This window comes from Choristoneura fumiferana, chromosome 25, assembly GCF_025370935.1.
Source record: "Choristoneura fumiferana chromosome 25, NRCan_CFum_1, whole genome shotgun sequence".
Lineage (NCBI taxonomy): Eukaryota > Metazoa > Arthropoda > Insecta > Lepidoptera > Tortricidae > Choristoneura > Choristoneura fumiferana.
The window spans coordinates 1,648,620-1,664,086 of NC_133496.1; the positions used below are offsets into that span (position 1 = coordinate 1,648,620).

Genomic DNA, 15,467 nt, shown 5'->3' on the forward strand with positions numbered 1-15,467 from the left:
AAACTATCTGATCTAAGAATATTTAAATTTAACCCCTAAGTACTAAGCTTACTCTTGGCTAACTGAAGTGATCTAAATTGAATCAAATCAGCCAGTGCTCCAATTAGGTCCAAACACCTACTTTACATTATAGTTGTTGTCGTTTCATTATACTTGCATGGAATGAAAGGAGATTAAATTAATTTGGATCGTTTTCATCTAAATCTAGTACATGATACTCAGTATTTTTCTTAGCGAAAATTAATAATATAAAAATAATAAACGGCTTGTCATTCTTAAAAACTTTCAGAAAATTTGGTCTTCTTAAACAATGCGTCTACTTGAACCTACTATTTATGTCGCAGAAAAAAAAACTTGACAGTTTAGTAGATATCACATCACGTTTAGGATAGATAATTTTTACTGCGTTTCTCATAAATAACGGAGTAAAAAGTTGACAATCTAAAATGTACTCTATAACCGTGATATTAGTTATAAAACACTATAAGAGTTTTATCATACATTGGTTACAATCTACGAAACTAGTATCAATGTGAGTTGAAAACGAGTCATACGATACGATGTATGTACTCCTATAATTGTTTTTATCAAAACATTAACAAATTATCATCTTATCATCTCTTAACAACAATATTCGCGATCTTTGGATATCGCAACTTATTAGTTTCGCGTCATACGACTCCGGCGCGTGCATATTATGACGGTACCACAATGCAATCAAAGATTGTAGCCTTCGTTGTGTTCTAGCTAATTTTAGCTAGATTCATAGCATGTTTATCTTTATTTGTGTTAAACTCAAGTGGTTTTTTATACAAAATGGATAGTAGTACTGAGATAAGTGATAAAAAAGTGGATGAGGAACAAAAGAAAGAGTTAGCGCCGCATCAGAAGATATGTTTAGTTTGTGGTGACAAGGCGCTCGGTTACAACTTCAACGCGATCTCCTGTGAGAGTTGCAAGGCTTTTTTCCGTCGTAACGCCCTCACGAGCAAAGAATTCAAATGTCCTTTCACGAACAACTGCGATATCACAGTGATAACGCGACGTTTTTGTCAAAAATGCCGATTAGAAAAATGCCTCGCTATCGGTATGGTGAAAGAGTTTATAATGTCCGACGAGGACAAAGCAGAAAAACGTAGGAAAATAGAAGAGAACAGAGCCAAGAAACGTCAGCGGGAGCCCGAGGAAGATGTCAGTAGTTCCAAAAACTTTAAACGTGATGATGATACAATACGGACTTTCACACCTCAGATACAAGAATCGGTGATACAGTATGATGTTTTAAATAGTACAACTTGTAGTCCGAATAGTACAGTGCAGTCTCCATTGAGTAATGAAGTGGATAATTCGGTTAATTCTCCGCCTATGTATAGTCCGTATGTTCCCGTCCAAAGTTCAGAGCAGCCATACACAATGAAAGTGTATCCGATTGATGAAAAGAGCCAATACGAGCAACAGATGATGGAATCATACAACATGTGTGATAGCATGCTGTCTATTGAGAGCAATATGTATGAGCCACCGAAGCAGAATAGTATAAGGTAATCCATACTATTATTGTTGACAAAAGTAACTCCATTTTAATGAAAGTTGTCACCACCATCCCAGCTTATATATGAGCCACTGCTGGGCACAGGGATCCTCTCGGATTAGGAGCTTGGCCGTAGTTCCCACGCGGGCCCAGTGCGGATTGGGAACTTCACACTCACCATTGAATTGCTTCGCAGGTCGTGCAGGTTTCCTCACGATGTTTTTCTTCACCGTAAATCTTGTGGTAAATTTGAAATGTAATTTCGCACATGAATTCCGAAAAACTCAGAGGTGCGAGCCGGGGTTTAAACCCACGTTCCTCTGCTTGAGAGGCCATAGGTTAAACCGCTCGGCCACCACGGCGCCTTATAGTATATATTGCAACTGCTGTCTCTTGAGTTACATTACAGAGCGATACAGAGCATTTTGGCCAGTCGAAATTTATTTACTGATGGAAATTTCCCTCTATTAGCAAGCATCTATAATGAGTGGAAGGATTTGCCTGTGTATTGCAGTGACAAACTGGAAATGTACTCTCTGAGCACTTGGATGTCATCTGTTGACGCCAGGGCATGCATAATTGATAAAATAGACGACATTGTTGCTCCTAAGCGACATCTGCAGAGCCAGTCATTAAGAAATAGTACTCTGAACATGCTATGTGTGCGATATAACCAAGCATATAAAATATACACAGATGGTTCAAAGTGTGTTCAGGGAACTGGAGCAGCTATGTTTGATCCACAAAATAACGTCTCACTCATGTGGAAGCTACATGATGATACATGCGTCATGAGAGCGGAACTTGTAGCCATCAAAGAGGCTTTGAATTATGTTAATAACTTAGGCAATAATTCCCCTGTTGTAGTATTATCTGATTCAAGGAGCGCACTACAGCATATTAGTCGATGCGTGTCCGGTCAGAGAGGAATGCCTATTGCCTATGAAGCGCTCCAGGTGATTCATGAGATGATCTCTGGAGGCAAGTCTGTTAAAATACAGTGGATTCCTTCTCATGTAGGGTTGGCAGGAAATGAAGCAGTGGATAAGCTTGCGAAAGCCGCTGTAATGGATGGCTCTGTAACAGACACTGTTCCCTTTGCCAGTGAACTTATTCCCAAAATCAAAAGAAGAAGTTTACAGAAGTGGGAATATTATTTTGGTGAACAGTGTGTAACCAGGGGTGTAGGGGTCTGGTACAGAACCATCCAAGCTAGTCCAATGTGGACACCTTGGTTTGACTCTGCCAACCTTACAAGAAAAGTGTTAGTATCTGCTTTCAGGGTACGTTCTGGACACATCCCAACAAACAAATTCTTACACATGATGAGAGTTAAACCGTCACCTCTGTGTGAGATTTGCCGGAAGGTAGATGACTTGTCCCATTTGTTGTTGGAATGTGCTCGGAACTCAGACTTAAGGAGAAGGGTACTTGGGGGTTTGGGCCCCATGCACAATGGCCAGGTCAATTGTTGGCTCTCAGAGCCAACATCTGGCAAAGCCATTTGCATTTACCAATTTTTTAATATGTCCCTTGTGTAGGAAACATGAGCGAGCACCCATGAGGCTGACATGATCACCTGGAGTGTTCAAAGCCTCAAAAAAAAAGAGAAAAAAAAAAAAATACATTACAGAACCTTAAAAGTTGATCGACCCCATTTAATTGCTTATAATAAATTGCAGGTCGATTTTAACGAATGGTGACATGATGAGTCGGGAAGCGAAGCCACTGCACATGTGTGAGGAGCTGCCTTCCACCAGCACAGACCCGGACGTCAACAAAGCCAGGGATATACTGCAGGATGTCGAGAGGTGAGGGTTCCGTGTTTTTTTTTTTTTTGGGAAAGGTCATTCTTTTTGTGACCACGACCACTGTGTGGTCGAAATTTCGAGGTACGTGTGTTTTATTCAATTCAATTTATTTATTTGCCAGAATAAGGTTACAAAGGTCTTATATTTAACATTCCGTGCGTATTCAACCTGCATGCAGGTGTATAAATATATTCCAAGAACATCTTTCCTGAAAACGGAGCCTTAGCAGCGTGTGTATAAACTATTGTATTGCGTTACAGGATAGAGCCCAACTCTATGGAGTCGATACTGTGCGAGGCGATCAAGTTGGAGTTTGAAGCGTACACATCTATCAACAACTGCAGCGGTTCGTCCAGGGAACTCAATGAGGTAACACGAATCAGCGGGGGGAATACTCCGAAATTCTAAAATCGAAGTTCGAGTGCCGTTCCGTCCCTCTGACACCTATACCTATTATTTAATACGAGAGTGAGAGGGATGGTACGATACGGACTTCGATTTTCCAATTTCGGAGTAGGCCCTCTGAGAAAGGCCTTATTCCAATAAGTTTTTTTTACCCGAATAATTATTCCAATAAACAATAACTCAAATCTATTTTATTCGCAAAGAAATTATTCGTGGAATTCGTTATTTCAAAAGTGGTTGTTATTTTATTCCGATAAATCCATAAAACAACAACAATTCTATACAAATAAACAACTGGAATAATATTTTTGTACTATATTCGAATAAACATAATTTAATTATTCGATAATTTTATTCGTCATTCACGAATAATTTGGTTATTCTTATTGGTTATTCGTCGTTCGAATAAATTGTTCCCGTCTCTAATATAAATAATATTTAACAGAAAAAGAAACTAGCATTAGAGACATTAACGGCTCTTTATTAAAATTTTACGTGTATTATAATTTATCAGTTTTCTGATTTTCCCTACATCTCTTTCGATTACAGGCAACCGGCAGTATGTGTGAAGAGTGGCGATGCTCATCACGTCATCTTAACCAAAACTTATACTTTTTGTGCAGGTGGAGCGAGCGAAGCTTAACGAGTTGATTGTAGCGAATAAAGCGCTGCACGCACCCATTGACGATGACATGTCTCAGCTGATAGATGCCACATGTACCTCTGGACTCAAGGTACGTTGATTCACCTGTACCACTGGAATCAAGTTACTTTGATCCACTTGTACCACTGGACTCAAGGTACGTTGATCCACCTGTACCACTGGACTCAAGGTACGTTGATCCACCTGTACCACTGGACTCAAGGTACGTTTATCCATCAACTGCCATATTTTATGGAGATCTGCTGCAGACATTGGGTCAATTTTTATCTTACAAAAGAGAGCAATTTATAATTTGAAGACGCGTGAATCTTTAAGATCTTTTTTTTAAGGAAAAAGGTATCCTTAACCCTACCGCCGCTTTATGTTTTTGAAATAATCATGTATGTTAGGAAGAACATATGTGATTTTCCCACTAACGTCGATAAACCAAAGGCTACTAGAAACACTATTTATGCATAAAAATGTGATAGATGTGATAGAATCGCCGGTAAATATTTATTCAATCGATGGGTTTTTTTTTTTTCGAGGGAGGTGGAGAATGCTCATAGAATACTGCCTCTATCGATGGGTTTTGTCTCTCATTTTGTAAGTAACTATTTACGATACATTTCAGGATGGCGGTGGCATGCACGATCCGCGGCTAGTAACGATTGTGAACCTTACGGCCATAGCCATAAGGCGCTTCATCAAAATGGCCAAGAAGATAAACGCTTTTAAGAACATGTGCGAAGAAGATCAGGTAATATTATTTTTAACTAGCTTTTGCCCACGACTTCGTCTGCGTAGAATACGTTTATCGCTATCCCGCGGAAACTATGAAAATTTCCGGGATAAAAATTATTCTGTCCTTCAAACTTCAAAAAAACTCGATTAAAGTATTGATTATTTTTTGTATAATTAACATTTTTTTATTCATGTTTGGTAGTGTAATCAAAACGAACTTTAAACGAGTAAAACGGGGTTACTTTAAAATGCAAGGGCTACTTTGGAAATAGTATTTTATGCAACTGTATCGTAAAAGGGGTCCTTAAAACACGAGTGTAGGTTTATGAAACGAGGCGTCCGAGTTTCATAATAGGGTCACATGAGTGTTTTAAGGCCTTATTAAGTACAGTGCCATACAATATTTTATCTGTATCCATATATTAAATCCTCTATCATGTGAATGTGTTCCGCGAACCATTGAGAATGACCTGCATTAACTCTAACTTATGTCTATGTGGGGTATGTCTGCCCCACGAGCTGCGCCCGCGACGACCTGCTACTGCACGTGGTCGGGGCAACCCGTGCTGTAATGATGTATGAAATCTCATTAAGATACAGATTTCTGTATCGTAATGACCATTACGATACAGCCGTGTTCATAATGGAATCCAGTGTCGTAATGCTGGTCATTACTCATTACCTATGTTTTTGAACGCATAGTTGAGGATTTACTATATGGGTGTAGATAAACAGTTTTCTCAAATACGCGTCTTGGTCGGTATTTTTTAAACAATGGGTGATGAAACAGCCCCTAAATGCATTAAATGTACTTAGTCGCCACATTTTACCTTGTGTTTTCTGTTGCCTCGCATAGGTGGCGCTGTTAAAAGGCGGCTGTATCGAGATGATGATACTGCGAAGCACGATGACGTACGATGGACAGGCTAATCAGTGGAAGGTTCGTAGTGTAGTGAATACGTTGACTATTTTTATTTATTCTATGTATAGATATTTTTGGGTTATTTGACTAGATTATTTTTCAGATAATTGCTTATTGATTTTGAATATACTTACAATAAATAATTGATTAAAAAAGCCGTGGTGGCCTAGTGGTTTGACCTATCGCCTCTCAAACAGAGGGTCGTGGGTTCAAACCCCGGCTCGCACCTCTGAGTTTTTCCAAATTCATGTGCGGAATTACATTTGAAATTTACCACGAGCATTACTGTGAAGGAAAACATCGTGAGGAAACCTGCACAAACCTGCGAAGCAATTCAATGGTGCGTGTGAAGTTCCCAATCCGCACTGGCCCGCGTGGGAACTATAGCCCAAGCCCTCATGTTCTGAGAGGAGGCCTGTGCCCATCTGTGGGACGTATATAGGCTGGGATGATGATGATGATGATGAAATAATTGACGTAATTTTTATAAATTAAATCTTGACAATGCATGTTATCGAACAGGAAAACAGTATTTTAAAGCTACTTTTACATATTATAACTTGAACGCTGTTTTGCAATACTGAGTCAACCCACTGTCATTTTGCAATACAATGTCAACTGTAAAATTATTTTCTAAGGATTGACATTGAATTGTAGAATTGATCAGGGTCGACACACTATTGCATAACAGCGTCCAGTTATAAAAGTTTTAAATTCAAAAGTAGACAGGGAAAGACATACTTGCATGTGACGTACTGCAAAGCGCTGTACCTGCTGCATAGAGAAACGCGTTTCAGAAAGAGACATTATATAGATTTTAAAAATTCACTATAAATCCAATTTTCAACCGAGTTTATACTTCTTAATAAACATTGTATATCTATATGTTCATGTGGTATGTCTATGTGTCCATAGTGTGTGCATGCGCGTGTATGTCTTTGTTATTTCATACTGAAACTAAGATGGATTTTAATGCTATGCTATGGCAATCCTACTACTAGGTCCCGGTGTATTTCAGGTGCCCCACTCGCAGGAGCAATATGGCTGCATCCGCACAGACGTTCTAAAACTAGCCAAAGGCAACATCTATCGCTCCCACGAGTCCTTCATACGCTCGTTCGACGCGCGCTGGCGTTCCGACGAGAACGTCATACTTGTCATGTCCGCAATCTTGCTGTTTACCCCCGACCGGCCGAAAGTGGTGCACAAGGATGTCATCAAGCTAGAACAGGTGAGGAACTAGTTTGGTTTGTTGCTAATAGATGGCGCTTTTTACAAGGTTTGATTTTCGTTTTGTCATGTCGCCCATCTTGCTGTTTACTCCCGACCGGCCATAAGTCGTGCACAAGGATGTCATCAAGCTAGAACTGGGCTCAAATGCATAACAAATTACATTAAATAATTAGTGGATTTTAAAACAAAATCGCTAATACTATTAGCTAGTAATTTGTTATACAATTGGGTCCAGGCGAGGAACTAGTTTGATTAGCTGCTAATAGATGGCGCTGATGTCAATTGCAAAACAAACGAAGTAGCGTGCTCTGTACGCCACAAAAAAACCACCGACATATCAACTTGATTGATTCCATTGCAGAAGGATTAATTTTGAGTTGAATGTTGGTCATGTATAGATGACCGTGGCGTGTGAGGCTTTCCATTGGCTGTCACGACTGGATGACTCCATCGATGAAGTGATTAAAATCTTTGAAAGATTTAAAAATCTTAATTATTCCAGAATTCCTATTACTACCTCCTCCGCCGGTACTTAGAGAGCGTGTACCCAGGCTGCGAAGCGAAATCCACCTTCCTCAAACTTATCCAGAAGATTCTAGAACTCCGCAAGCTGGCAGAAGAAGTCACAGGGGTCTATCTGGACGTGAACCCCATAGAACCTTTACTGATGGAGATTTTCGACTTAAAACATCATGCAGGGTGAGAATTAAGTGTCAATTGTATGTTTTACTAAATGTAGCGTCACATGAACACATAAAAAAAAACGGAGAATATAAAACTGGGCTCCAGGAATCGAACCTGGCTCCTCATCAATCTGTGATGCGTACTCACCACATACCAAGCCGAGCTGTGACATACAGCGAAATTTCTCAATGTATTCTCGAAACGGTCATGTTGAATTTGCTTTGCGAATCTTTTATCACATAGCGCCATCTATGCGTAAGTTTTTACGACATAGTTGCGCAGTTTCTAGTGCTCGCCACAAAAGAGAGATGGCGTTGTTTCCAATATATGTATTTTTAGGTTTCAAAACTTTAACAGATCAAGGAACTTGTTTTTTTTAAGAAAGTTTTATTTCACAAGTTGGTTTTCGTCTTTTTTAACAAGAATTATGTCATTGAACATATGTTTTCTGCTTACCGGGAGGTAAACAAAATGTATATGCTTTTTTTGCAATATTTTATATGTTAATAATTTAAGAATTTTATTATATATTAGTTAAAGGAGATTATGCAATACTTATCAGCTCACGTTCGGTACCGAATGACTTTTTATTTATTTGCAATATTTTCGTACTATCACATCACACTAGGTGCAACATAGTTTTAATGAAATTATTTTTTAAACTGGTCGATTGTTCTACGATTTTTATAATGTATTTTATATTTATGGTTGCTTGTTTTAAATGTAAATTTTCAAATTGAGTTTTCTCAGCCCTAAATAGCCCCGTTTTTATAAAAAAAACGTTAAAAACTTATAACTTAATGTTAAAGGCTAATGTCCAAGTGACAGACAGACAACCTTTTTTTTTGAAGTTATGGCTTGGCCTTTAACCCAAAGAAAAGCTAAATGTCGAAGCTGACAGAAGTTTGACATATACTCCGAATAGGACTTATAGGTTATATATTGTTACGGCGGTGGGTAGGTGGAAACTTTGATCGTGCTTTTCGACCCATTGGAGGCGTTTTCAGTAGGCTGGAATACGGTTTCAGGCCGTTTCAGAGGAATGCTCTATCACATATTAGTTATCAAAATTCACCCAAGTTACCGTTGTTTTCAGGCGCCTGAAACATGTTTTCAGTCCGTTTCAGGCCACCCTCTATCCGATGACGCCATAACCTGAAAACCCGTTTTCAGGCGTTTTCAGGACCCCTTATGGCCCCCTGAAGTACATTTCAGTATATGGCGAAATTTTCAATAGGAGTGAAAGAGATAGCACGATTAGAAAGAGATAGCTATACTGAGAACATTCGAGAAGGTGTGTAACAAGGATAGCCTATATGTGTGAGAGAGACAGACAGATGACCCTATTTCTGGAATATTCTAGTAACTGTGTGAGAGAGATAGCACCTGAAAGAGACAAACACTCTACTCGTTTCTGGAACATTCGAGATGTAGGTATGACGTCCTAGCTGGACTGTTCTCGAACTTTGTGGACCGATTCACCGGGGGTATATATGCCGGGTGAAGTTGCGGCGGAGTCAGTTTTCGAATGCGATACCGAGCGATAAACATTGAAGAGAATCAAAGCGACTTGTAAGCGAGTTTTAGAGTGCGAAATTGCTGTGACCTGTTTTTAAGTGTTTTGTAAAGTTAAGTAACAGTGTGAAAATAAATCCTACTCTTATTCATCGGTGTTAAAAGTGCTTTTCAATCGCGAACCCACCCCACGAACGTAACATTTGGTGTCAGAAGTGGGATTGAAAATGCCGCTTACTCCGCGAGAACAAGAGAATATGGCTGAGGTCCAGGATAAAATTGTGGCAGTTGACATTAAAGTCAAAAATTACGAAACGCGCCTCAATGGGTTTTACGAAAAGGTAGAAGGCCTCGAGAATCGCCTCCAGAAGTTGGAGAATAAAGTGGCCAACGGCGCTACCAGTTTTTCGGGCACACTAGCCACAGGAGGGGAAAAGTTAAAGTTACCACCATTTGATGGGACCTCTTCATGGGCCGTATACAAGCTCCAATTCGAGATGGTTGCTGAAACGAACGGCTGGACTGACAAACAAGCTCTAGCTGCCCTCGTGTTGGGACTGTGTGGTAAAGCCTTGATTGTATTAGACATCATGGCGATGGCGGGAACTGAGGTGACTTTGGAGCGACTTATGGATTTCCTAGAGTCGCGTTATGGTGACTCCCATCTGGAACCTGTTTATAGAGCTCAGTTGAAAGACAGGGTGCAGCTAGATGGCGAGAGCCTGCAGCAATGGAGCCTGGAAATTGAGAGGCTGGTCAGAAAGGCTTACTTGTCATTACCATCTGTAGTAGAGATTATGCTAGTGCAATCATTCATAGATGGGATTCGAGACTTTGAAGTGAGGGCTGCTGTACGACTGGGTCATCACAGGACCTTAAAGGATGCTCTAGCGCACGCATTGGAAGTAGAGGCCCGTACGCAGCGATGCTAGTTCTTACCGCATTCCAACGGCGACGGATAAAGTGAAACTTCGAAGCGGGCCTACGTGTTATGCGTGTGGGGAAATAGGGCACAGGAGGTTGTGGTGTCCTAAGCGAGAGCCTCGGAGCGTTGAAGCTGGGCGCAATGGATCGAGATCAGCAGAGATCCAAGTGGAGACAGATAAAGTGAAACTCCGACGGGGACTTATGTGTTATGCATGTGGAGAGAGAGGGCATATGAGATTTGCGTGCCCTAAGAGAGATGCTCGGAGTAATATGGAAAGTTGGCGCAAAGAATCTAGAGCAGCGGATGTAGTAACGAGCGCCGCGGCAAGACAGCGGCAGGAAAACGCAGATGTTTTATCCAGAAGGCCATGTAGTGTTCATTGCAAGGGTTGCATGGAGGACGAGAGAGGGGAACACGGTTGTGTGAGGCTGCTTAGAACAGACACCATTGGTCGGAAATGGTGCGGGGAAGCAGATAAAGAGGTACAACGACACCGTGGCGATGTCAAGCCCATTCTGAGTTGGACGAAATCTAAGACAAAAACTCAACGCGACAGGAAGATGGATAACGTAGAGTTTGAAGAAGGCTCACCCGTTTGGCTACATAACCTATGCGAAGAAAAGTGAAGTCCCGAAATTCTACCGAGTTGGGAAGGACCGTACAAGGTAGTCACTAGGATCAACGACGTCACATACCGGATACAGCGTAACGCGCGTAGCCCCTGTAAGATTGTTCATGTTGATCGGTTGGCCAAATACCATGGATCTAATGATGCTCGGGACGAGCATGTCTTAGGAGGGGGCAGTGTTACGGCGGTGGGTTAGGTGGAAACTTTGATCGTGCTTTTCGACCCATTGGAGGCGTTTTCAGTAGGCTGGAATACGGTTTCAGGCCGTTTCAGAGGATGCTCTATCACATATTAGTTTATCAAAATTTCACCCAAGTTACCGTTGTTTTCAGGCGCCTGAAACATGTTTCAGTCCGTTTCAGGCACCCTCTATCCGATGACGCCATAACCTGAAAACCCGTTTTCAGGCGTTTTCAGGACCCCTTATGGCCCCTGAAGTACATTTCAGTATTGGCGAAATTTTCAATAGGAGTGAAAGAGATAGCACGATTAGAAAGAGATAGCTATACTGAGAACATTCGAGAAGGTGTGTAACAAGGATAGCCTATATGTGTGAGAGAGACAGACAGATGACCCTGATTTCTGGAATATTCTAGTAACTCTGTGAGAGAGATAGCACATGAAAGAGACAGACACTCTACTCGTTTCCGGAACATTCGAGATGTAGGTATGACGTCCTAGCTGGACTGTTCTCGAACTTTGTGGGCCGATTCACCGGGAGTATATATGCCGGGTGAAGTTGCGGCGGAGGACAGTTTCGAATGCGATACCGAGTCGATAAACATCGAAGAGAATCAAAGCGACTTGTAAGTGAGTTTTAGAGTGTGAAAATTACTGTGAACTGTTTTTTAAGTGGTTTGTAAAGTTAAGTAACAGTGTGTAAATAAATCCTACTCTTATTCATCGGTGTTAAAAGTGCTTTTCAATCGCGAACCCACCCCACGAACGTAACAATATGTTATCTAAGACCCTATACAAACGAAAAACGCCAGTCGGAAACCGCCCTAAATTTGACATTAGGAGTCTGCTCTGCCTCAGATTGTAGCTAAAGTCGTTTTTTCTGTAAGTTGTAACAGGGATATAAAGGCAGTCTTGTCGATGGGCTCATTTAAAATAAATCAATATAAAATAAAAAGTCAATTATTAAAAATAAGTACATTCAAATGTAGATAAATATGCCAAAAATGTTATGTCGGTTAGGCTCCGTTTCCACCAGGTATGTACGAAGATGTGTTGCGAGGAATGTGTTTATCATGAACCAATAGAAACGCTTCATTTACCTGCTCGCTCCGCTCAGCTGTTTCCACTAGACGCGCTAAACGAGGCTAGGTATAGTTTGTTTCAGTTAAAATGACGAAAATGCACTTAACATGGGATTTTACAACTGCTTTTGTTGCTAAATATGAAAGGAAAAGATAACAGAGAGAGTAGCTCAACCCTTCTTGATCGTTGAAATGAAAGACTTTTTTAATCAGTCTATATTGTAATGCAAAAAGGATGAAAAAATACATAATTCATATTCTTGTGGCTATTAAAAAAACTGTACAAAGTGATTTTGACACAGTATATAATTATTATTTTAGAACCGCACGTCGTGCTGTGTTATATCGACAAACAACATCGAAACTATCAAGATTGTTTGTTCACAGTATACTTTGGGCCTATCGACACACCTGCGTAATTGTTTTACATCCCTACTTGAAGATAACAATTAAACAATAGATGTTGGAATTGGTTGGTTTTAAGAACTTTTCGTCATTTTAACTAAAACAAACTATAAATTAAGCGTTTCTATTGGTTCATGATAAACACATTCCTCGCACATCTCTGGTGGAAACGGAGCCTTAAAATTATTGTAGATAAGTCGGTTTAGGTGGTTAGTTGTTATTATTATTTATTTTATTTATCTAGTTATTAAGATTAATATACACCCTTACGGTAAGTCTTGTACAGAATAAAGTTTATCAGGGTAAACACGTTCTTATTGTTTAAGGATAAGACCCAGTAGGCTTCACAAAAGTAACATGGTTTCGAAAAAGTTGCTTCGGATTGGTTTGATTTTTAAAACCCAGTTTTATGCATAAAAATAATGTCTATTATAATACATACAAAAATTTGACTTGAGCGTTAGGAGAACCTTTATTTTCATTAAACAGTAGTGCATCCCTTTTTAAAACTATTAAGAGCATTTATACCTGCTGAGCTGGCAACGTTGCATTTTTGATAGTTTTTCTCGATTATTCCTTAAAAATTGGATGAAAATTAATAATTTTGTCTGATTGAACACTTCTTAATATATAAGTTAATGTGTCTACAGGTCTACTCCAATAATTATTCGTTATAGACTTTTATTTTCTTTAAAAACCGGTCATAAACATTAATTCGTTTTTAAGGAATATAAAAGTCTATCACTAATAATTATTGGAGTAGACACATTAACTTATATATTAAGAAGTGTTCCATCAGAAAACATTTTTAATTTTTATTCAATTTTTATGGAATAATCGAGAAAAACTAACAAAAATGCAACGTTGCCAGCTCAGCAGCTATAAACGCTCTTAATTCTCTCAGTTTAGCCTTATTTTATGGTCAGTTGAGTATCTTTTACTGTACGATTGAGTGTATGCATATTTATTATGTTCAAGACATGAATGTATAGAACAATGAATTGATTAATGGCACAAAAATGCTATTTGTTTTGACTTTTTAAAGCCAAATAACATGGGTTTGCATGAACATGTCAAATCGGAAAATATCAAACTGCAAAACCAAACGGTGGCGAACTGGCGATTCACCCTTGAAAAAGATCTTCAGACAGGATAGAAACTAGTTGGATCGTTCTTGACTTGTAATCATGAGTTGATTTGAATTTTGTACTTTTATAGGTTATGGTCTCACGGAAGCTAAAGTAATTTATTGGGAATGTATCATAAAAATATTTACGTTTATTTACGGTATATCAACATACCTCATGCCACTAGTGTAAATGTGCCATTAATCATGAATGTAAATAGAGCTTTATTGTAAATATGGTAAGTCTTAAATTTAGTTTAAGGGTCAATATGTCGTATTTAAGTACAGTCGGTAGTAGATATGTATGTCATGTCTACTGGTACGAACAGCTCGAAAGAATGTACAGTACGATTTTTTTGGGATTTCCCGATCTCGTTAAACATCCCACCTTTCGAACAAACCCATTGTATTCTATTATGTCCTCAAGTGCATGATCCTCAGTTTAAAATGAAATAACGACTTTATTATTTACAATAGAGAGTTCATTTTAAATATAACTTTGTTGAGAGATATTTTTCAAAAATGAACGCGTCGTAGACAAGCAGCCTCATGGAAAAGTATTATCTACAATTAGTAAACTTTCTGCTCTAGATAATAAAGTCGTTATTTCAGTGAAACATTATTTTTTTCATTTCCGTTCATTTTAAACTGAGGATTATGCAGTTGAAGCCCCATAGGCGTTAACGAGATCGGGACATATCAGAAAAATCCCAGTATAACTGACATTCATGTTTCTGAAAACTTCATTCAGATATACAGGCCTCTTCAAATATATAAATACGGACGTGTCACGGTTTTTATTGCACGTCTAACTTTCACCTACCTATGGATTGGATTTCGATTGACTGTTTCTCAAAAAGTTGTCCATTATTCAATTTTTCAGTTGTTCACTTATTTAAAAAAAAGAAAAACATTTCCTGACGCTATTTCACTACAAAAAATAAGTAATATTGTTATTAAATATATACTAAACCTAGTGGTAAAAGTGATGAAGTCAGATAATCTTTGTTGTTGGATCCGATCCAATAGAAAGTTTTGATGTAGTTACAAAATTACGATTTTCCTCAGGTTTCGTGGCGTTTTTCTGACGTCAAGAAATTTTGGTAGGATGTTTTATGTAGTTTAAGTTTTATGATCTCGTCCTTAAGGTTAATAATTTCTTGACAAACCTGATTTCTTCTCCATTTCATTAGACGGGACCACTTTTTGAGAAATACGGTTATGGACGAATTTCATCGTTTACCGATGCTGTAATGAATATCAGGTATTGTTCTTGTGCCGACATGCGACCACTTGTTGCCACTGTGTAAAATCATTTTATACACTGTTGAAATGCAGAAATAAGAATATGTTGAAAGTAAATTATTTTTATATCGTATATGTTTATTACGTACGAAGCGTAGGTGCAATAATTATTTAATTAAATATATATTGTAGTTTTATAAAAGTGTGTTTTATTTTTTAGCTGTTGCTCAGACTCCGTCTGCGAAGAATTCATCTATCGCTATCCCAGGGGAATCGTGCCATTTTCCGGGATAAATACTATCTTATCTTTCCCAAAGACTCTTACCTAGCAGCAGAAGTACTGCAGCTTTGCTCCGGATGATTGCATAGGAATTTTATGTAGACA

The 15,467-nt window shown here is 38.9% G+C and overlaps 1 protein-coding gene across 1 annotated transcript; it reads left to right on the forward strand.

Annotated features, from left to right (window-relative positions):
• Positions 1 to 442: 442 nt before the first annotated feature.
• Hr96 (Nuclear hormone receptor HR96) lies at positions 443 to 8,984 on the forward strand. Its single transcript, XM_074107250.1, has 8 exons — positions 443 to 1,541; positions 3,214 to 3,342; positions 3,603 to 3,711; positions 4,371 to 4,481; positions 5,025 to 5,150; positions 5,991 to 6,074; positions 7,075 to 7,287; positions 7,792 to 8,984. Exons 1-8 carry the CDS (start codon positions 817 to 819, stop codon positions 7,990 to 7,992), a joined length of 1,698 nt encoding a protein of 565 aa, XP_073963351.1. The 5' UTR covers positions 443 to 816; the 3' UTR covers positions 7,993 to 8,984.
• The last annotated feature ends 6,483 nt before the right edge of the window (positions 8,985 to 15,467 follow it).